This window comes from Hyaena hyaena, unplaced genomic scaffold (assembly GCF_003009895.1).
Source record: "Hyaena hyaena isolate Hyena2069 unplaced genomic scaffold, ASM300989v1 scaffold_418, whole genome shotgun sequence".
NCBI lineage: Eukaryota > Metazoa > Chordata > Mammalia > Carnivora > Hyaenidae > Hyaena > Hyaena hyaena.
In genome coordinates, this window is record NW_024081051.1 from 829,907 (window position 1) to 853,739 (window position 23,833).

The 23,833-nt window shown below is 43.1% G+C and overlaps 1 protein-coding gene across 10 annotated transcripts in view; it reads right to left on the minus strand.

Annotated features, from left to right (window-relative positions):
- DOCK9 (dedicator of cytokinesis 9) overlaps positions 1-23,833 on the minus strand; it is a 290,243-nt gene that overhangs the window by 58,588 nt on the left and 207,822 nt on the right. For all 10 annotated transcript variants that reach the window (XM_039252519.1, XM_039252516.1, XM_039252512.1 and 7 more), the window contains exons 28-35: positions 17,219-17,365; positions 16,694-16,777; positions 15,900-16,011; positions 12,665-12,843; positions 12,306-12,419; positions 10,310-10,430; positions 5,097-5,230; positions 2,936-3,050 (exon numbers count right to left, since the gene is read on the minus strand). In XM_039252519.1, the coding sequence (XP_039108450.1) occupies positions 2,936-3,050; positions 5,097-5,230; positions 10,310-10,430; positions 12,306-12,419; positions 12,665-12,843; positions 15,900-16,011; positions 16,694-16,777; positions 17,219-17,365 (1,006 nt within the window). The remainder of the gene's footprint in view (positions 1-2,935; positions 3,051-5,096; positions 5,231-10,309; positions 10,431-12,305; positions 12,420-12,664; positions 12,844-15,899; positions 16,012-16,693; positions 16,778-17,218; positions 17,366-23,833) is intronic.

Sequence of the window (23,833 nt, forward strand, 5' to 3'; positions counted from 1 at the left end):
AGGGTGCCCGTTTCTCCACATCCTCGCCAGCATCTAGAGTTCTCTGATTGGCTCATTTTAGCCACTCTGACTGGCGTGAGGTGGTATCTCAGTGTGGTTTTGATTTGTATTTCCCTGATGAGGAGGGATGCTGAGCATCGTTTCATGTGTCTGTTGGCCATCTGGATGTCCTCTTTGGAGAAGTGTCTGTTCATATCTTCTGCGAGAGGAAAAAAAATCTTAAGCAGGCTCCACACTGAGCCTGACGCAGGACTTGATCCCATAACACTAGGATCACGACCTGAGATGAAATCAAGAGTCAGATGCTCAGGGCGCCTGGGTGGCTCAGTCAGTTAAGCGTCCGACTTTCGCTTAGGTCATGATCTCACGGTTCGTGGGTTCGAGCCCCGCGTCGGGCTCTGTGCTGACTTCCAGCTCAGAGCCTGGAGACTGTTTCGGAGTCTGTGACTCCCTCTCTCTCTGACCCTCCCCTGCTCACGCTGTCTCTCTCTCTCTCTCTCTTTCTCTCTCTCTCCTAGAAATAAATAAAACATTAAAAAAAATTAAAAAAAAAAATAAAAAGAGTCAGATGCTCAACCGACTGAGCCACCCAGGTGCCCCAAGTTTAAAGGCCACATTGAGAGGTGTCTGGGCTGGCTCAGCTGAAGGAGTGTGTGACTCTTGATCTCAGGGACTTGAGTTCAAGTGCCATGGTAGGTATAGAGATTACGTAAATAAATAAAATTAACTAAAAAAAAAAAAGCCGTGTCGTCTACTAGACAAGTAAGATGGGTAGTTTGATGATCTTTCAGGGATTCTGAGTTTAGATTCCACAGGCACAGAGTCTGGTTACTTGAGGCTGGCCGTCCTCACGTAGTGAGAACCCAAAGAGCCAAGTGAACACAGGAAGGTTGGGGGGGGGGTCAACCTGCAGACAGGTGTAGTCACCCCAGCACATACCACAGAGAACCGGCTGGCCAGACAAGAGGCACAAGCCACCTTTCCTTGCTCTTGGCCATTGGCTGAGGCTGAGGCTGAGGCTGAGGCTAAGGTTGAGGCTACTGGCCAAGGAGACTGGGGAAGACAGGTGAAGGGCCCAACACACAGAAGGTGATCCTTGAATGCGGGACAGGAAAAGAGTAGCTACAAAGTTACATGGCTGACTTTGGTTGTCTGTCTGGTAAACCACTCCAAAGGTCTCCCCCACCCCAGACCATATTCAAGAATCAAGTCCAGGTAGATGTTAAGATTTCAACATGAAAGTTTAAATAATACCACTTTTAAAGAAAACGTTGAAGAATATCTTCATGACTCTGGGGGTAGGTGAGGATTTTTTAAACAGGACACACACAAACATTCAAATTATAACAGGAAGGAAACTGATACGTTGAAGGTAAACTGTTTTCCAGGGATTGTTACATTTTTCAAGTGTGCACATGGCTTTCCAAAGTGCTGACTTTGAAGGAAATCTTTCACTTGGATGCGAAATTTTGGATACGCTGGACTTAAAAAAGTAGTTCTGTTCTAGTTATATACTGTATTTATTACTTGAAACTTAAGAGGTTTTAAAGAAAATTTTCAGCAAAGGAAAAAAACAGAATTACAAGGCTGGCTAAGACTCACTCACCACCATGATGTAAAGTTCAGAACTTTTGACATTAAGGGAAGAATTTCAATTTTACAGCTCAACTGTCAGAATAAGTGTCCAGTGCTTTGCAATTCGGTCACCATTCAAGGAAAATCTTGTCTGTTGTTTATTTAAAGCTATTTTAAAGTAAAAGTGACAGAAAAATACAATAGCCCAGTCCTGAAGCATTTTAAGGACAGGTGTGCTGTTCTTAACATCTGAGTACTAAGGTCAGGCTGTTAATACTATGGAAACGGAAGCTTGATATAAAAGTAATACTGTTTTTTAGTTAGAAATGCCTTCCCCCAGATGTTTAATGCCCACACCTAATGCTGTTGCACACAGCCAGCATGAGAGGCCTTCAACATTTTGTTTTCGAAAGACTTCACTCACTCAAAATGCTGCACAGCACACTTTCTGATATGTTGCAGGGAAAGCAGGACAAGATTTCTGATCAAGTTAAGAAACATGAACTTGTACCATGGCATGATTTTGTGTGATTGCTTGTATTACAGAACCAGAGTTGAAACGTCTACCACGGATATTTACAAGCTTTATTCTATTAAAAAATATGGCTGTCAAACCCTTCATCAGAAACTTAATCTACTGGGGCGTCTGGGTGGCTCAGTAGGTTAAGCATCCAACTCTTGATTCCAGCTCAGGTCATGATCTCACAGTTCGTGAGTTTAAGCTCTGTGTCAGGCTCTAAGCCTGCTTGGGATTCTCTCTCTCTCTGGCTCCCTGACCCTCCTCCACCCTTACATATGTGTGCTCTCTCTAAAAGTAAATAAATAAACTTAAAAAAAAAAAACCCTTAATCTCCTATGCTACTACTATTTCCATCAGGAAATGAAAAGACTCACATCTCACTTCCTGTTAAGAGTCAGGAATATCACCTACACTCTAAATGGAAGAGATGCTTAGACCTCCCCCAACACTGCATATTCCAATTCAAGAGCTTGACTAGAAAGTTATGCAAGTTGACAGTAAGTTTGTTTGGACAAATGAAATTAAAAACAAAAAAATCAAAAGCTACCTCACCGATCTGCTTCTCTCTCGTTTAATTAAGATGGTAGGTTTGAGTTTAATAAAAAAAATGTTTAAATGGCCCATGCACACTTTAGAACTCATTTTCTAGAATAATTAGTAAAAATCTTTTTCCAAATTAAGACTTTTATTTCTACTACATTTAGTAAATTAACACGTATTTCAAACATGGAAGAAAAGCCTTTTAAATCTTTACATCGTCTCAAGCAATGATTAAGTTTTTAAAAATAAACTAACTACTGAAACAAAGAAAGTAAAACTGACATCCTCACTTTTACCTACCATCAGACATGCTTTTTAAGATGTAGAGGAAACACATCAGCAGGCTCTTAATCTCAGACTGGTCAAGTTTGTCAGAGCGAACCACAGAATTTCCCAAAGTGCCACCTTGTTGGTGCTAAAAAGAAAAAAGGAAATACAGGTGATTTTTTTTTATCCTTCATTATAGGCATTATAGGTAAAATAAAACAAAATTAGGCTCATTTTTATCCCTTGAAAGAGGAAGATTCTTAGAACGGAGTCAAATCACACAAATCGGAAGGTAGAACTACTTTGTCCACAAACGACAGGTGCGCCCTCACCAAGTTCACACACAGGTGCCGATGCGCAGGAGCTCTGACTCGTCTCCTTCACATACTTTCCTAAGAGACGAGCCAGAGGCCCAGGCTTTTCAAACGGGGTAATCATGGTTGTAGCTACCAGCTTAGTTCTGAAATGCCAAGTCCAGCCTCATGCAGAGAGCACGTGTGCTAGGATCACACACAGAATTGACACTTCCTTCGGAAGACACTGCAGGATACGGCTGAGAGCAAATACAGGAGAATGCCAGCGGCTGAAGGAGCAAATACAACCCATCCTGCTCCAGCGCACCGGCCACGAACGCCTGGTGCCGAGTCACTGTCACTCAGCTGACATCGTGGGGCACCCTTGGGGGAAAACGATTGGCAGGTGCCCAATTAGGGCCAGAAAGGGCCAGCTCAGCATAGTGTGGCCCAAGACCCTAAGGTGATGAGATCATTCCCTTGCCAGCTTAGCTCAACACCGCAAACTTCAGAAAGCGCAGGACACAGGGGGAGAGCACTTTTGCCACTAGACAGCAGGTTCACATGCTCCAGGGGTTCACATAAAAAAAAAAAAAAAAGAACAAGCACCTCAGGAGATTTTAAAATCTTCAAAGTTACATTTCCAATCGAAATCAGGATTTTTCTTTTTTTTGCCCAAATACCAAAACAGAAAGATCAATTTTAAAAAATCTTTCATCCAAGGTATTGAGGGGCAATTGGAAAAAACCTAGCGATAAACAGGTTTCATTAATAACATACATGAGTGTCTTTTTATCATAGGAAGAAACACAGGTGCAGTTAGTGGCAAAAGTGTCGTGCGGAGGCATCGTTTCGCCACCCACTTTGCCAGGGCCACTGGGAACACCCAGGACTTCTTGCGGTGGGAGGGAAGGAGCGGCATGCAAAGTTTCCTCTGACAAAGGTGGAATGGTTAGAAGGGAAAAGTCCACAGTGACCCGGTTTTTCCTGGCTGACTGGCAGCTTTCTTCCTCCTCTCCAACACTGCGTATGACGCAAGCGGAATGCCGTCTGAGCAGCTTCTCACTCTACACGTGAAGGCAAGTCATGGTCAAGGGAGAAGGTCAACAGGTCACGACACACACCCACACCGAAATGCTGCCCCTACAGAACAGCACTGGAGAAGAATCGCGTCAATGCCAGCCGTGGAAATATGGGTATGATTACAACCCTGACGCAGAAGAAGGCCATTTTCCACATGTCTGGGGGTTAGAAATCCATCCCTATGAGGTCCATCTGTTTATTAGTGTGCTTGCCCAGAACCTAAAATAACGTAGGAGAACGGTGGCTAAGGCCAAACCAATCTACCATTGTTCCAGGTTTAAATCCAAGCTTTATCTATTCCCACGAAATTCCAAATAGGCTGGCCCTTATTTCAAGAAAAAAGTTAAATACGAGGAGGATGCATTCTGTTAGGGGTATCAGAGTGAGAAGGTTTTCAGTAAAGTCTTATCCCTGAATCACCTATATGATGAGCTAATTTTTCTGAAGTGGGCTTTGGACCCAATACTCATTTGCATGGAAAACTGTGTATAAATGGTATTCTCTGATGTACAGAGGATTTTAAAAGAGTGACATTTTGATCTCCCTCCCTGTCCAACCTGCCAAAACTATTTGCTCAAGGTCTCCAATATAAACACCGCCCTCATCTGAACTCCTGGAAACAGGAATCAGGGGGTTTCAGGAAATTGGCTCCATCCTTAGATCACACTCTGATCACCTATTCCAGGTTAATGGGCTTATTTTAAAAAAAAAAAAAAAAAAGAGTCACACTTAATGAACACTAGAACATGAAGCCCGGTTTACTTTGTGATAAATCCATGAGTTTTAAGAAACATTTAAGTTATATGACAAGAAATCACCTTATCCAGGGAGTTGCTTTTCTCACTATTCCTTTCTGGAAGGCTGTTCCCCGAATCTGTGCTTATAAGGGATCCTCTCGAATCAGCATTTCTCACACTGTTGATGTTTGGAGTTGACGTCGTATATGGAGAAGCTAAATGAAATTTAAGCCAAGACCAAAGATTTGGTGAGACAGGACAAAATAAAGGTAAGTACTGAACTTTAAGGGAAATTGCTTTTATGACACTTGTTTTTTTCTGTTAGGAAGCTGGCTCAGGTGTTGCATTTAACTACCTCACCTTCAACGAGCCAGGCCATCATCTGAAACTCTCAGACAGAACCATCAGTTCACTTATAGGAAGCCACCTTTGATTTCTCCGACTAAAGGAGCATACGCTGTTTCAGGATGAGATAAAGACTCAAAAAAAAATATTGAAACAAATCCCCCTGCAACTGTCAAATCAAAAAACTAAACCATCTCAATAAAACCACAGTATTCAAACTTTATGCTAAGGTGATCTAAAAACCTCAGAAGGGTATCTTGGGATATTTTACATTTTCAAGAAAAACACAGGGATACGTGAGATCTGCCAAAACTGTAGTTTCAAAGTTTGATCATGCTATGTTCCTGTCGATGACGGCGTATCTTTGTGAAGCTAGGTATTTGGTGACTGCTGTGATAAAAAGCAAGTACTGGGTGAAAAATCACTGTGGACCACGAAGGTGAAGATGGTGGTGAAGCAATCTGACTCCACACTGGAGAAGTGGTACAGTGCCTACACATACCATCAGTATGGTGGTGTTTATTAAAAATAAAATAATTTTTCTTTAAATGTATGTATATTTTTTTCAATCGCCTTCCAAGTTGTTCAGATACGAGAACTTACTAGGTTATTTCAGGGCGCCTGGGTGGCTCAGTCAGTTAAGTGTAGACTTTTGGTTTTAGCTCAGGTCAGCATCTAACGGTCTGTGAGATCGGGTCCCGCATGAGGCTCTGCACCAACAGTGAGGAGCCTGTTTGGGACTGACTCTCTTTCTCTGCCCCTCCCCAGCTTATGCTCTCTCTCAAAATAAATAAATAAACACTAAAAAACCTCCACCTTATTGGGTTATTTGGCTCTAAGCACCTCTTTAACAGAACTGTTGGGTGTTTATTCTGGCCTGGGGACGCCATGAGAAACTTACTGTGCTACAAACCGAGAATGTTTGGGAATCTGCAACAAACAGTTACGAGCAGAAGTGAAATTTAACTTAGAAGTAAAATTTGTGACGTCTGTGAAAAAACAGCACTTGAAGGCGGAAATCAGCCCCTATACCTCATTACTCTGGAATTTTTAAAAGTAATGGATGGACGTCCTGCTTAGATAAGATTTAAGTACCTCACTCGCATAATTTAAAATGACTGTCAAACTTACACACTCCGTGCTGAACCGAAAGGCGTCCCCCACCGCCACTCCAAACAGCCTGCTGGTTGTGCACATGGCATGAGGAGCCCTTGGTACCACGCGCCAGCAAGCTGTAAGCCTGGCCTCCGGCACCCAGGCTGAAGATGCCTTCCCTACTAGACCCACATTTTCAAATTCCCAAATGCAAGTTAGCTGCCATGGCCTGAGCCACTTGGAAATTAATCCTGCCCTCTACCTGGCAATCAGGTAGATTCACGGCCATCCCTGAAACTGACCCCGCATATTAACATTAAGAAAAGAGGGGCCAGAAGAATTTGAAAATGTAAGTGATGGCTGGAACATGTGAACCATTGGCCCCCGGCTGCCCCATCCCAGAACAGAAGCTGTGTGACTGACTGTCATGGTGAAAAGGCAAAAATCTATGAAAAATCTAGAGCCTTTTTTATCCTTAGAGATAAAACACACATTATGACCGAATTATAATTATAGTCCTCCTAATGTAACCGGGGTTCATATTTAATGTATAACAGAATGATCATGAGAAAGAGGTCCTCAGTAAAGTAAAATTAGACTCTGAATTCCCAGTTTTAGGATCAGTTCCAGAAATGGAGTCCTAATCTAAGGCAAACAGATGGAAATGCAATAAATCAAAATCAGCATGCTTAGGAGAACTATGTTCCCATTGTGTGTGTGTGGGGGGGGGTGGTATTTAATATCTCAGCCCAGTGCAGAACCTTAAAAAATCTTAAACATTTAAGTAAAATGGAAAGAAGTTTAATTCACCTCTGTCTTCTTTGTACAGACAGCCCAATGCAAAACAGAGTAGATGGAAAAAGAAACCCTTAGTCTAAGATGTGTGTGTGCCTTTTATTTTATTTTTAAATTTTCATTTATTTTTTTTAGAGAGAGTGTGCAAGCGGGGGAGGGGCAAAGGGAGAGACAGAATCTCGAGCAACCTCCACGCCCCATGCAGAACCTGACGAGGTTCTCACAACCATGACATCATGGTCTGAACCAAAATCAAGTCAGATGCTCCACCGACTGAGCCACCCAGGCACCCCACAAATGTGTACCTTTTAAAGCAAATGTAATCTCAGAGCAGTTTTCCTGCAGGCAATGAATCTGTTCTAGAAATCCTCATGCACCATATTCCAAAGGCATTTAAAAACAACTGCCGAAGGTGCATTCTCAAGGAGCTCTACTAAATAGAGATGTAAGGAGACAGTCTGCTCTTGAAGGGTAAGTACTAGGACTCAAGGTAACTGGTAACTCCTTGAAGAATTCAAGAAGAGTTGCTCAAGCCACCAGAGAACAAGCGGCAAACTCAGTTCAAAGGTGGGGGCTTCTCTGGAAGGCGTTCCTGTAAGGGAGCAAGGATTTAAGTGTTTAAAGATGGGGGTAGTAGACATGAAGCCTGAGTATAAAGAAGTCCATCACGGTGAACTCCTATGAAAAGCGGATGCAGATCTTGAAATTTAAGAAAGTGAAAAGGGATTAAATTAGTCTCAAATACTTTTCATAACTTCATCATGAACACAGAGCAACTGAAGGTCATTAATGCCACTCGAGTCTTGCTAATGATACCCAATAGCTCATCTTTACGTTCTCAGGGAATCCCACACCCTAACAAGGTGAATGCTGGAGAATAAATGCAGAGTCAAAGCATTACTTCATTCGAGTCTGGTTACTTCCATAAAGTCTTGAATCCTAGAGTGTTAAGGAGGTAAGATTTCAACACACTCCTGGGCCCTGAGAGTCCTGAAACTGGCTACTGAGAGTGTATCCCAGAACTGAAGAATTGTGTCTGTTATAATGCAGGCAGATGATAACACTGAGTGTCACCACGCTGAGCTCTGTGCACACCGTATGGGCTCCCCGCCTCTCGCCCCAGCTCTGTGTTGATGTGGATACTGGCAGTGAAGAGGAGAGACACGCTCTCCAGGGCAATTAGTGAATGACAGAGCCTGGATCCAAAACCACCACTGTCTGACTTTAAAGTGAGTTCTGTGAACTCCTGTAGACAAAATCATCTCAGGAAAGTCCCTTTCCCACTCCTAAAGCAGTGGCTGGGGGTGCGGGCAGAGCAGGGCCAAGAAGACAGAGTGAAGGCCCTAGGAGAAAGGCAAGTACAAACACCACAAGCCAGTCTCTGCTCGGAGCATTCCGCGTGAATTAACTCATTTAATCTTTAGGACGCCTAATGACACAACTGCAACTATAAAAAACAGAGGGAGCCTGCGTGGCTCAGTTGGTTAAATGCCCAACATCAGCTCAGGTCATGATCCTGCAGTTTGTGAGTTCAAGCCCCATGTCTGGCTCTGTGCTGACAGCTCAGAGCCTGGAGCCTGCTTCAGATTCTGTGTCTCCCTCTCTTTCTGCCCCTCCCTGCTTGCTCTCTGTCTCTCTCAAAAATAAAATAAATAAACATTGAAAAAAACAGAATATATATACATAAGTGTAAATAAGATTAAGGGTTGGGTACTATAGGATAAATCTGGGCATTGGTGTGAAGTTTCTGGTTTTATGTTCTGCTCGGTTTCATCACCTACATGAAATAGCATTTTGACATCAAGAACAACACAAGGGGCGCCTGGGCAGCTCAGTCAGTTGAATGTCTGATTCTTGACTTCAGTTCAGGTCATGATCTTGCGGTTCATGGGATTGAGCCCCATGTCAGGCCCTGTGCTAACAGCACTGGGCCTGCTTTGGATTCTCTCTTTCCCTCTCTCTCTGCCCCTCCCCTTCTCTCTCAGAAATAAATAAACTTAAAAAAAATTTTTTTTAATGAGTTAATTCCACTCCTGGGTGTCTAAGCACTGGCCATGGCAGGGGGCTTCATTTCTTCAAAGTGTAGTGAAAGTGACAATTTTATGAAGACACATCTATTTTTTTGTACCATTATCTTTAAGAAGGATCTGCCACAGATGCTCAATTACTCAGAATATTAATAAGAACATTTCTTAGGTGTTTTCGTACAGAGAACCACTCCATTTGAATCTTGATTTATGCCGGCTGTTTTCTTCCCCATGGGGGTGGCTCTTACAATATGTCAGAGAGAAAAAAATATTGTAGGAAAGAAGATTTCAGAAAACTGATTTTAGAACTGCATTCTTACCACAGACCACTACCTCCTTGGTACTTATTCTATCACATTTCATTGAAATCATTATTACCACAAATAAATGCTACCCACAGCCCCCCTTCCCACTTCTGCAAAGATACTCCTTTCAAAGAAACATAATCCAATTTGAAAGTTTTAAGGGTTTTTTTGTTTTTTTTTTTTTTTGAGACAGAGGCAGTGAGAGTTGGGGGGGGCAGAGAGAGAAAGAGAGAAACAGGGAGGGAGAGAGACAGGGGGACAGAGAGAGAGAGAGACAGAGAGAGAGAGAGAGAGAGAGAAAGAATCCCAAGCAGGCTCCATGCTGCTAGAACAGAGCCCCATTCAGGGCTCAAACCCACAAAACCAGGAGCCAAAACCCATGACCTGAGCCAAAAACCAAGAGTCAGAGCCTTAACCAACTGAGCCACCCAGGTGCCCCTTAAACTTTTAAATGATGACTTAATCATTAACAAAAAGCAAACAGCACAGATATGTGATTCAGTGTCCTGAAATTGCAATGCAGGAGAATTTGGGGGGGGGGTGTCTGTATCTCAGTGTAGGGTTGAGGGGTTTCAATCATTAAATATCAAAACCAGGAGAAGAATATTCAAGGGAGAAACGCAGACTTTAAGGTCCTAACGTGAAAGCCGGAGCGGCTCCCACACTCCTGGATGAAGGCGCTCTCCGAACAAGGCCAGGGAGAAGCAAACAGAGCACGTGGCGTTACCGATGCCGGAGATGGCGCCGAACAGGTCCTTGTGCAGGCTGTTGTCCAGCGTGATCCCAGGCTTCTGCGGTGTCACCAGCGGGTTGGCGGCCGGCAGCGGAAGCGATTCGTCCTTCACAGTCTGCCCGAGGGGAGAGGGGGAAGAAAGAATCGAAGGCGACGTTAGAAGAGCCATCAGCTGCTCTTGGAAGTGTGAGGGCGCCTGTCGCAGGAGATGCGCAGACAAGTGGGCTGCGCTGCGTGGGAGACGCGGGTGCACCGCGGCCGAGGGAGGAGGCTGGCGGAGGCGTGGGGACAGGCACAAGCCCGGGGGCCTCGGTCCCTAAAGTCACTGTTCGTTTCCCCAGAAGGTCTAGCACGTTCCCTCTCTAGACCTCCGATGCCCAACATTTCTTTAGATTGTTCGGGAATGTTATTTCCTCAGAGAAAAAAGCCTCACATGTCCTTTCTAACTGGGACGTAGGAAATCCTCCCAAATGAGCAGCACTGAAAAGTGACTTAGCAGCACCGAAAGGCTCTGCGAGCTTGCGGCTTTGTGTGAACTCCCAGTCAGGGGAGAAATTATGTTAATTTTGAAGTTATGTGATAAAAAGGAATTTTACTGATTTTCTCAGAAGCAGTACAGAGAGGTAGCATTATACCCCGAGGGACTTATCCAGATCAGAAGAGTGGACAGGTCAGAGAATACACGTGTGAATGCAGTGTTGTACAGGGTGAGATTAGCGCAGGGCATTTATTTAAGGAACTACAGAACACACTGTATACACACGGGGTATCTCAGCACACCTTGATTTAGGAGATGTACTCAGAGGAGGAAAGATGGTATAAAAAATGAGATCGTGCAGCATTGGGGGAAAAGGGACAGAAACACACACGACGGGTCCCCAGGTATCTGCCATAATCACTAAGTGCCAAGACTAACACCTGAGCCACTTCATGGGTCCAGAATAAACGCGAAAAGAAAATCGCTAACTGGTAGCCTGTGTGCAAACGAATGGTGGATAGTCTCCAACCCAAACGTTTTGAGATCATTTCTGGGATCATCCTTCAATCAACTTAATTTCCAACGCACCTTCCAATGACTACAAGAAGATTATATAAATGAAGGTGTCTGTTCTTGGAGGTGGGGCCCATATCACTCACGCTGGGCTCCCTGACACATCTAGTCTAACTTTCTAATTTTATAGACGCTGAGAAACTTTAGCCCCAAGATGTGGCTTTTCCAAGACTGGTTAGCATGTTACTATCAGAATTAGGGCTACAAGCACTGAGCTCTCATAGTACACAAGTTAGAACTCCACTGTTTTCTTTTAAACTCCTCTCCCCATAAATTTTTATTGACTACACAGTGAAGGTCCTTACACCTTACAAGATATGGTCCACCAGGAAAGCATGGTTTTAATAATGATTTTCAACCCAAGAGTTGAAGGTTAACTGATTGCCTTCATCTTACCCAGAAGAGCAATTAAACAAGAATACTATGGATTATTATGGGTTTAGTGGGGGAAAAAAAAAAGAATTGTTGTGTCCCCTGCAAATTCATATCTGCCCAGAACCTCAGAATGTGACCATATTTGGAAATGGGATCTTTGTAGATGTGATGAAGATGCAAGGTGAAATGAAATCATCTTGGGTTTGGAAGCCTACATGCAATCACTGGTTTCTTATAAGAAAAGGAGAGGACATCAGGGACACAGAGACACACCAGGGAGACGGCCCTGTGAAGGCAGAGACTGAGATTGTAATAATGCGGCCACAAGCCAAAGAATGCAGGGGTGTGGAGCAACCACCAGAAGCTGGGAGACAGGCACGGAACAGACTTTTCACGCAGAGCCTTCAGAAGGGACCCATCCTGTAGATACCTTGATTTGGAACTTCTGGCCTGACTGTGAGAGAATGAAATTCTGTGGTTTCTGGCCCCCCAGTTTATGTTAGTTGGTTACAGCAGCCACAGGGACGAATGCAGGCCGTTATCTAGGTGTATGTGCTTACGTACACTGCCGGAGTTCACGGGGAAGGGGGACACGTCCCTCACGTTGATCCGCTGCACGTTCTCAATCAGCAGACCAAACAGAGGCAGGTAGAGAGTGGCTATCCTGGCTTGATGGCTCTGAAACAGAGGCACATAGTGCAAGTTTATCCTGAGGCTCTGAGAACTTCATGACGGACCGAGCTGGCCCTGACCACCTCCTATACTCAGATCCTTCCTATGAACACTGCTATTCGATTTTATTGTGTAAACAGCGAAGGGTCTTAGTGCGGTTTCCACTAATTTTCTAATTGGTTACTTTCTTTATAATACTTAAAATGAAGGACACGTATCAATCCATGTTTCCTTCCACTGGGACCACTCACCCTCGAAGCATATCTGTCATCAAAAGAATGCTTTATCAGCAGGTTCTTGAGCACGCTGATGGCAATCAGCCGGACCTCCCTTAACTCTTGGAGGGCGGTCCCCACTTCCCTCAGCAACAGCCCCACCAGGAAGTGGTTTCTGCAGAACTCATCTGTTAATGAGTAGTCAAGCTGGAGATCTGAAATGATGGACAGAAACTGCTTTAGTTCCAGAGGATATAATGCACTTTGAATAAAACAGAAGCCAAGCCCGCCCTCGGCATTTAGGCCACCCTATGTGTCAACGGATGATTAGACTTAGCTTCAAATGGGAAAAAGCTGATTTTCTAAAACACAGCTCTACTTCTTGGGGCACCTGGTTCAGGTCATGATCTCATAGTTCATGAGATCGAGCTCCATGTCGGGCTCTGTGCTGACGTCTCAGAGCCTGAAGTTTGCTTCAGACTCTGTCTCTCTCGCTCTCTTTGCCCCTTCCCTACTTGCCCTCTCTCTCTCTCTCTTAAAGATAAATAAATTAAAAAAAAATACTGCTCTACATCTTATCACATCAAACTCTTAAACAAAATTTAAATATAGATAATTGTATTGGATTTCGATTTGAGAAGACGTTACATCTTGCATAAATATTAAGTTAGTGAATAGTTTTAGTATCAATTTTTAGACTACACAACATACGTTATACTACAAATGAAATTTTATTACTGATGTGAAAGTAGAAAATAAAGTTATTGTCTAACTCATATTATGGAGAAGTAATTTGTACCTAACGAACACGTAACTAAAGAAAGAATAAATAAACACAGTCTATTAAAATGTTTGTTCTTTCCTACTTGAGTTCATTAATCCATTTCCTGGTCATTATAGCCTATATACTCTCATTAAAACCCAATGTGATTAAAATGAACACGCTAGCATGTAACCTATTTATTCTGTTATCACTGAATGAAGAACTTACTTAACACAGAATTTTCAAAAATTTACTCAATATTTCTACACCTCTAAAAGCAAGTTTAAAAAACTAATATAAACGAAAACTGAAATACACAAAGCACCAAACTAAACTAGTATCATCAGCAAGCTAAATGATAAAACTGAAATCTCCTGCGGAGAACAAATAGAAGGAAATGTGAAATCTACTGAAGGAGGGTAAATAAAAGCAACTACAGGGGCATCTGGGTGGCTTAGTTAGGCGGCCGACTTCGGCTCAGATCATGGTCTTGCAGTCCGTGCATTTGAGCTCCACGTGGGGTTCTGTGCTGACAGCTCAGAGCCTCGTACCTGTTTCAAATTGTGTCTCCCTCTCTTTCTGCCCCTCCCCTGCTCACTCTCTCTCTCTATTAAAAATAAACATTAAAATTAAAAAAAATTTAAAAAAAAGCAACTATACATCACTCTAAAGTTGAAATACACCTTTCAGTAAGCTGTAGCTAGAGTCTCAATTCTTATACTGAATCCATTATTAGAGGATTCTTTGACTTTGATTCCATATTAGTTACTTCTAAACCTATCCAAAATACCGAACCCAAGTCCTATGCAGAAGCAAGGGAAAAAGTATCTATCTTTCCAGAATAATCATGTCCACTGTTGATGATTGTTTTAAGCTCTGTTTATGGAAATGGTAGACAGCTTGAATTCATATAAAACCCTTAGGAGAAAACAATGGGTTGAACTGCATATGTGTGCGTGCATGTGTACAGAGAAGAGGGTAACAGGTGAGAAGGGAGAGGAAGGAGAATGCTAAAACCATGGACTCCTATCAGCGCCATAAGGTACATTATCTGTGACCCACACCCACCTGCCAGGGCAGCCCCTCTTGGCCCCAAATACTCTTACAGTCTGCTAAGAGCTTGTCTGAGTCTGCTGGGCACCTGACCCTTGACGTGGGATGCTCACCCCTGCCTCACCTGGCTTTGTGCAGATTATCACCCCAAAGTCACCTTCACAGTGAGGCTTTCCCTGGCCACTCTCTCTCAGATGCCCCCCCCCCCATTTCATACCCCCTCTCCTTGCTTTAGTTTTCTCAATGCAGCACTCATCACTAACATGCCACGTATTTCACTTCAATAAAACAGCCAGGGAATGTGCACCCTAGACAGGGCTGGTGCCAGGTATATTTGGTGAACGACTGACTGCCCACACCAGGGCCCCGACTCCCATGCTTGCCCCTTAAAAAGCAGTCTAAGTCTGTCTGGGGGAAAGATATTTATGTCTCCAAACAAATGCTTTTATGCGTTTCTCTTTCAATGTGCGAGGCTGTTTGATTTGGGTGTCATTCATAGTTTGGTGGCATCTTCAGCTTTTCCCCCCTTTGGAATAAGTAATCCCCCAGCACGCACAAGACACTAAAGTCAGTAATACTACTTGACAGACCTGACAGACTAATTTGATTCATTTGACTTTCACTATAGTGAAGACAAAGAAATCTCGATGAGGTTCCTCTCTTCCAACTTGAAGAAAATACATGACAGAGACTCAACGTGCAAACGTAAAATGTGTGAGAAGCCGTGTTGTTCATGATTCAGGTCCCTGTCACCACTATGGACAAGGACTATGAAAATGGTGGCAGACGACATTCCTGGAGGAAAGCAGGGCTTTTGTTTATTTGTTTGACTTCTTAAAGAGGTGTCCTAGAGGACCTAGGGACCCCAGGAGCAAAACCCTCTATGCTCCCTGGGGGTGTTACAGCAATATCTTAGCTGCAGTCAGAGTAAATCCACTGGTTCATCGTGAATTTGAGAACTGATCCAAGTAGCATATGGGAAACGCCGAAATGAAGAGCATATGTAAGCATCTCGGCAATGACTTGCATTCTCTTTCTTTGAAAGGAGGAAAATGCAAGAAAGCAAGCGGGCACACCCCACACCTACCTACAGGAGTGTCATTTGACTCCACAGTTGGTGAAAGAAAAGCTAATTCATGAGAAAAAAGGAAAAGTGAAACAAATCAAAAATAAACTACAGTGAAGTAAAATGGATTTTTATTTAAGCAAAGGAGTTTTTCAATGAAAAATGACCCTCACCAACATGACCTGTGGGCTAGCAAGTTTGCTGGCAAGTAAGTTCCCACATAACATTTTATCAATATTTTTAAAAATGGGAATTTAACAAGAAAAAAATTAACTCATTGATAAAAAAAATTAGAAAATTCCAAGGTCACATTTGAATCCATTCTCTTATTAAAAATGAATGGCTTTTTCTGTGAAAAGACTAGATTAATGTATGTAAAGATAGATTACCTTGGTATCTTTGAATCCTGCCCTTTCCGAATGGCATGGGTAGATTCAAAGGTATATAGTGTTCATGATTGCACACCACACGGAGAAATTCAAACTTGTATTCAAAGAGTGTCTGCAGGAAACAATGGTTAGTCAAAGATAAATACCTCACTGGATACACAGTACCCTAAAAACCTGTTAGAGATCACACACCTGGTCTTCAGTTTTCTGACCCTCTTAAAACCACATGCCCTGTGCTATGTTACAGATTTTAGAAAGGCTGTAGGGACTGTATCTCATTAAACAGTATCTTCCACTGACTCTTAGGACATTTATTCTTTATGCTTCTCCTGCTTCAGAAAGGATTTCAGGCAGCTTATAATTATAGGCACAGACTTAACACCATTAAAAAGTGAGTAAGGCAGAGCTTTAAAATAGACACACTAGAGAAGAGAGAGATCATTCTACATGGTTAAAGTCTACATGGTTACTCCCATTACCTTGTTAAGTAAACTATGACTTGTGACCCTTATACCTTTAATTTTGCAGTGGAGAAGTCATCTTAGATATTTATGAGAAAATCAAGAAGTAGGTGTATTTCACATTTAGAATTATTATGTGAGATATCTCCCATATTAATATAAGTACTAGTTAGTACTAGATAGCACTAGACAGTACTAGTTAGTACTAGACAGTAACTCCAAAAGAGGGGACAGTAGTGCCTCTGGTGAAACTGAAAGAAAATTGTCATGTGAGGCCAGAGAAACAAATGGGTTTCTGGAGTCAAAAAGAACAGCTTGTCACACACACGCTACCTTTGGGTCTCCAGGAGCAAAGCAGCTGATGTAGTTGTTGATCTGCTTAAAGACAAAGCCCCTGTCCATGAAGGTAAAACATCTCTGTGGAGAAAAAAACCCAGAAAGGTAAGTATTTGGGCCCCAACTTTTTTTTTTTTTTTAAGTTGGGTTGAGGGGCGCCTGGGTGGCTCAGTGGGTTGAGCATCTGACTCTTGCTTTCAGCTCAGGTCATGAGATCAGTGCCCCGCACTGGGCTCTGTGCTGAGCACGGAGCCTGCTTAGGATTCTCTCTCTCTCTCTCTCTCTCTCTCTCTCTCTCTCTCTCNCCTCCCTCTCCCTGACCCTCCCCCCTCACTTTCTGTTTTTCTCTTAAAAAAAAAAAAAAAAAAAAAGGTGGGTTGAAATCCACATTTACTGTTAATAAGTTTATCCTTTAGCATAAAAACATGCCATTGACATCGACCGCGCACCTACCGTATACTTATCACTGCTACGATGGACATTTTAGCCCCTGCCAGATGCCCTATGGCCTGTGGCCCTCACCTTGATGAACACGGCAAGACTGTGGTTTGCATGTTTAGACGCCTCTGGGTTATCTCGAAACTTCTGAGTGATGTGTGGCGTCAGCATATTCACAACAGTTTCCACAGCATGGTGATAAGATGCGGGGAATCTCTGGTTTCGCAACAGCTTAAAAGAATTTAGAGCAAACAATTATTTTTAAAATTGCAACCCTCTGGGGGAGGAAAAAAAAATCTCATTCCTGAATCTGTTAAAAAAAATAACAAAAACAAAAACCCAGGGCTCAAATCTTATTTATCTGAAATTAGATAAAGGAAATTATTCTTTCTTCTCTCAAAATACTGTATACAGGTATCCTAGTACTTCATAAAATGCTGTGGATTAGACCTGAGATCCTAAACTTTGGGGTGATAAAGATCTCCTTGGAGGTACTTCTAAAAATGTGGAGATGTGTCTCTACTTCTGGAAATTCTCATCAGAGCTGTGTTTTTACTCTGAGTACTTTTGGTGGCTAGAATACCTACACCGCTCAGAGATCTCTTTAGAAAACAATGGCTCAGGTTCAAGCTTCAAGTATTCAAACTGAAAATAAACAGTTCAAAGACTGTATGTCACCAGTTGACTCTGCTCAGAAACAGTCCCCTTCAGGGACACCTGGGTGGCTCAGTCTTTTAAGCATCTGACCCTTGATTTCTGCTCAACTCATGATCTCATGGTTTGTGAGACAGAGCCCCAAGTCAGGCTCTGCGCTGACAGTGCAGAAGCTGCTTGAGATTTTCTCTCTCTCCCTCTCACTCTGCCCCTCTCCTGCTCATGTGCACACTTGAGTTCTCTCTTACTCTCTCAAAATAATAAATAAATTATTTAAAAAGAAAAAAAAAAGTCTTCTTCAAAGTAAGCTCACATCACAATTCTTCCCCATCAGGCATTCTTACCTACGAAATCATACACATATCTCAGCAATTCACTATCATGCTCTGTGTATTTTCTACCCATCAGGCATCACCCTAGTATATATTTTTATGTGTTTTTCATTCAATTCTTGAACATGCTAAGCCTCATTTTACAGAGGGTTAGAGAGGCCAGGTAGATATGTCTTAAGTCACATAACTAACAAGTAACAAAAATTCCAACCCAGATCTACTGTGAGTTCAAGGCCCAAGTTCTTTCTGCTCTTTGATGCTTTGTTTCCCCACCCACATGCCCAATAAATGGAACAATTTACTAAGAGCCTGAAATGTGAAGGGGACTGAATTAGATGTTCCATGACATTTATCCACTCATGGGTATGGTTCTAACAGTCATAACCAGGGTGTATTTTCATCGCCACTTTACAAATGAGAAAACCAAAGCTTAGAGAGACTCACTAAGTACTACCTAAACTTTAGTGTCCCTCCTTTCCTTCTCCCTCTTAGTGGAGGAACCCCTGGGATTCATGGGTGCACGCTGCTGCCCAGCTAGAGACTGTATTTCCCAGTGTAACCTGAGGCCAGAGAACGGCCATGTGACTGAGTTCTGGTCAATGGGCTGTAAGAGGAAGGCCATGTGCCTTTCTCAGCCATGTCCATAAAAGGGGTTGCTTGCCTTCCAAGTCTCCTTTACCACTGCCTGGAATGAGGGCCAGCTCTTCAGCCATGCAGATGAGGTTAACACCTGGGCTGGATAACTGGACAGAAGCTTGAGTCCCTGAATGACCTTGGGGGACAATCTCCCCTACTCTCAGAGCTGCCTACTGGCTTATAATTTTCCAAAAGAGAGAAATGAAACTTTTGTCTTATTTAAGCCATTATTTTGTGGGTTTTTGCAGCAGCCAAACCAAAGAAATGGCATTTTCTAAAACTAGAACTGAAATCTAGGTATTTCTGACATGAAAGCATGCATTATTTTATGCATTAAATCCCACAACCTGTTGTGAATTTTGAAATATTAATAGCTTTATAATAATCTTAATTCTCAAACCAATAATAAGACAATCTTTGTAAACTTATATAAACTGAAGAACCCAGTGAGGGAAGGATCAATAATAGAAAGTATTTGAAGTTTACTGTCTTTCAAAAACAGAACAGTAGAATTAGAAATTCCAAAGGGATTTTATTCCATATGTACAGCCAGTAACTCTATATCCTGAGGTGTCAGCCTCAATAGATGATCAGCTTCCTGGACTCCAGGCAAGGCCAACATGAGCCGCCAGACATGACTGCCCGACAGCCAAATGCTGTCTCCTGAAAAAAGGTCTCTCAAGAAATAGCTGAGGCCTTCATAATGGGTCTTAGTCAATGGCTGCTTAAGCCATTAAAAGTGGACAGGGAACTCTATAATGTATGGACAGGGCCGGTACCTCTTAACCCATTAGTCACTGTTATCAAAGTAAGAATGGGACAACCAGACACTGTATGCCTCCCGATGTGATGCAGTAGTATGGGTTATGAAGTATCCTCGCTAGAAAGCAAACCAAACCTAAATCGAAGTGAGCCTCAACCTCACCACAAGTTTACAGGAACCACAGGGGGCAAAGGACCATGTCACATAACACTGCGAGGTTACAGTGTGAGAAATTCTGCAGGACAAATGGCCCACTTTCTTCAACAAAGACACTGCATTAAAAAAACAAATGACAAGGAACAGTTTGAAAATCCCAAGAGATTTCAGAGACACACCAATGACAAGCAACGTGCAGACTATGTTTAGATCCTGACTCAGACCAGCCAACTGTAAAATGACATTTCAGAGACACCTGGAGAAAAGTGAATACAGACAAGGTGTCAAATGATAATGAAGAAATGTCACTGACTTTGTTGAGCGTCATAATGGTACATGGCTCACATCTTTTTTAAAGGCTTCATCTGTTAGAGATAACAAATTGGAGTTTTTACAGATGAAATGATAAAATAGGAGTGACTGGGTGGCTCAGTCAGTTAAGTGTCTGGCTTTTGATTTTGGCTCAGGTCATGATCTCACAGTTCATGGGATCGAGCCCCATGTGGGGATCCTTGCTGACAACATGGAGCCTGCTTGGGAGAATCTTTCTCTCTCTCTCTCTCTCTACCTCCCCTACTCATGTTCTCTCTCAAAAATAAATAAACGAACTTAAAAAAACAATGACTGGGGCACTGGGGTGGTTCAGTCGTTAGGCGTCTGACTTCGGCTCAGGTCATGATCTCACAGTTTGTGAGTTCAAGCCCCGTATTAGGCTCTGTGCTGACAGCTCCAAGCCTGGAACCTGCTTCAGATTCTATGTCTCCCTCTCTCTCTGTCCCTCCCCCACTGGCATTCTGTGTGTATCTCTCTCAAAAATAAACATTAAAAATATTAAGAATATATAAATAAATGATAAAATACTTGATAACTGCTTTTAAAATACTCTAAAATAAGTGTAGAGGTGGCTATATAAAGTCAGAATGGTGGCATGCCAATAACTATTGAAGAGGAGTGACAGAGCTTCAGGCAGGAGATTCAGGAAACTATTCTCTTTCCTTTTTATGTTTATTTAAAAATTTCTATAATAAAAGGTTTTTGTGAAAAAGAAAGAAAATGTGGTGATGAACGGTGGATCATTAACCACCAACCAACCACCAATGCTGCTTGGTGATGAGGTCAACTCAGCCCTCCTGCAGCCTGAAACGGAGCTCTCCATGTGGTGACAAACCGCTATTGTCAAGAGTCCTGATTTGGCAACGACAGTGAGGAAAGACACATCTACAGGTGATAAAGACCAAAGTAACTAGATGTTTCTACGGAGATTACTATACGCTGAAATGGAAGAAAATGACTGAGGATGATGGGCTGCTGTCCAAGGTGGCGAGTATATGAGCGCTTGCTTGGAGGACAGGACACTGAGACACTAAGAGGCTTCTCAACCAAACAAAACCCCTACTCCTGACCCTGCCTTCTGTGGGCTCTCCTCTCAGCGCTGCTGCAGCATCCCCAGCGGCCCAGCCACCCCCATCTGCTCCTCTGACACACGCTGCCAGTGTGGGGCCTGCCTGCCTGGCAGCTGGCCACGCCAGATCAGCCTCCTCCGATCCTGCCGTGCCCTGCACACCCAACCCTGTTGTGGGCCCCACACCGCTGTGCCATTCTGCTGGCTACTCAGCTCTGCCACCCGACCCCTGGCCTGAGTGGCATCTCCCTGATGAGCCACATTCGGTTGTGCTGCGAAGGACCCTGTGAGCCCCACCGCGAGCAGCCGCGTCTGCAGACGTCAGCGACGGGATCCACCATGCCCTACGCATCCTGTCTGGGCCCCGGCAGTGGCTGCTGCCCAAATCACTGCTTCATGTACAGGGGGTCACAGTGGTATTCAAACGTTTGGTTCTCTTTTCCTTACTGATCTTCTACTTCCTAGGGGCTAGAGAACTCTTTTCTAGAGGCTACGTTACAGCTCAAGGAGACACTAAATAAGACTATTAGCTAATAAACTTCATTTTCCTGGCCTTACCTGGGCATCAGCTCTTTCTCCTGCCTCATGCTCATTCTCTTCCCCCTGAACGTGGCAGCCTTGTAGGCCCAGGAGAAGACCCACCTCTACCTCCACAGTGATCTACCATTTTGGAGCTCATACATACACCTTCTTCCCTGTGCTCTAACGGTGCCCGGGCCGAATGTCTTCTTTCTCCCAGCACCACATCAACTTCAAGGCTGACGATGTACCATCTACACCACCTGCAGATCTCCTCAGTGCTCTGTACACAGCAAACGAGTGCTCCAAACACGTGCTCATGGACAGAAGTACAGGTACTGACATTCTGTACATTCTGCTATCACGCGTTTACAGTGTTTACAAATACAGTTGAGGGGAAGTCCAGGAAGCCCATCTAAAACAGAAATCATCCCATTCTTTGCCTACTTTTCAAGCAAACACGCTTTCATTGCTCAATTAAGCCAGAAAAAAACTGGCTGAAGGCTGAACACCTAACTAAAGTGATATACTCATCCCATCCTATGCCACGTTTTCCAACTTCCTTGAAGTACACCTGTGGGACCCTAGCAATTTGGCTTGATTCAATGTGGGAGGAGAGGAAATTCAAAAAGAGTCTGCTGAAATTATAGCTGCTAAATATAAGTGACAGAAAAGAAACACCTAAAATGTGCCAAGCACAGACACAGAGTGGGGTTCAGAGTTGGGAACTCCTTAGTGGGCCTTGATGAGGTCTGTTTTACAATCTCCTTGAAAACTGCTAATTGTAAATTCCAAGCACGTGTCACCTATGGAGCACTTGAGTCTGGCATGGTCATATGTAATCAATGCGAGCTCTGCAGGTCCATCTGCAGTAGTGAGGAAATTGCTTATTTTAGATGCTAGTTCAAAGGGAGGCTCTCATTCACAGCCTTCCTCAGCAAAGGTAACAACGTGTAGTGTGACTTGCTGGGCTGGGGAGGGGCACACCTGGCCACCTCCGTCTTCAGCAAGAATGCAGCATTAGAAGCAAGCCTACCAGCATCAAATTTATCCCTCTGTGTAAATACACACCAGATGGAGTGAGCCCATTAACAGCAAGAGTACACACCGAAGGCCACAGCTCAACATAGACTATGCCTCCAAATGCTGACTGATGCTGAATATTCTTTGGGTAGGGCACTTTCAGCTACAGTGAAAGCATTATCTGGTTCTTACATGAATCTGTGGCCCACGTATTCCTACAAGACAAATGTGTGTCTGGTCTTGGCATTTAAAGAATGACTCACTCATGGGAGGTGGGGGAAATCAGCGTCAGGATTATAAACACATTGGATTCTACTAATTATCGTCCGTCTAAAATTATAAAAACTCTGAGAGAATTTGATCATGATTTTGGAAATCACAAATGGCATAGGCGTGGTGAATATGAACCTGTTCCCTAAATTCAGAACATCAGGGACTAGGACATACAACTCTTAAGATATAAATAAAGAAAATAATTCAAACGCATAAAGCTCATGACTTCTAACATATGAAGCAAAATGAATAAAGGCTTCAAAATATGGGAGAAGCTCCTAGATCAATAATGTGTGACTCATGGAAGAAATGGCACGGATGGGGTGACATGGAAGAAGCCAGAGGAAAACCCTCTAAAAGTGAAATGTTAAATTCTCCAAAGTGGTAAGTAGGTATTTTGAAACTTTTTATAGTAAATTATCTTATGGTTAAGCTTTCTCCTTTTGGATGCCAGTGTTTCTTTTTATGCTGGATAACAAGTTTGAAACAAACTACTTCTAAAAACTCTCTGAATATTGTTTTAGGAACAAGACATAATTAACGTACAGACAAGGTTGCGTATGGTAGCATTTGAGCAGTCTATTCTAAAGAGTTCCAGAAACAAACATTCCCAGAGGTGCTAGAAGAATCAGGTTACAAGGCTGGAAACATCAGAACATCTGGGAGAGGCAGATTCTGGCTCGAGGACGAGTTCTTGGCTCTGCTCAGCTATGCGACCCCAGGCAGGGCACCTCACAGGTTTCTACGCCACCTCGACCTCTGGGGCATCTGGGATGAGCTGGACCAGGTCCCTGCCATCCCTGAGATTCTATGGTTTAATTTGGCACCTTGAGAAAAACCGGATGCCATTTAATTACTCTATTAAAATTTTTTATCACAGTTCTTGGAGAAAGATGTTATTGGTGGTACTTATACTACTGTGGGTGTTTCAGAAGCGTTCA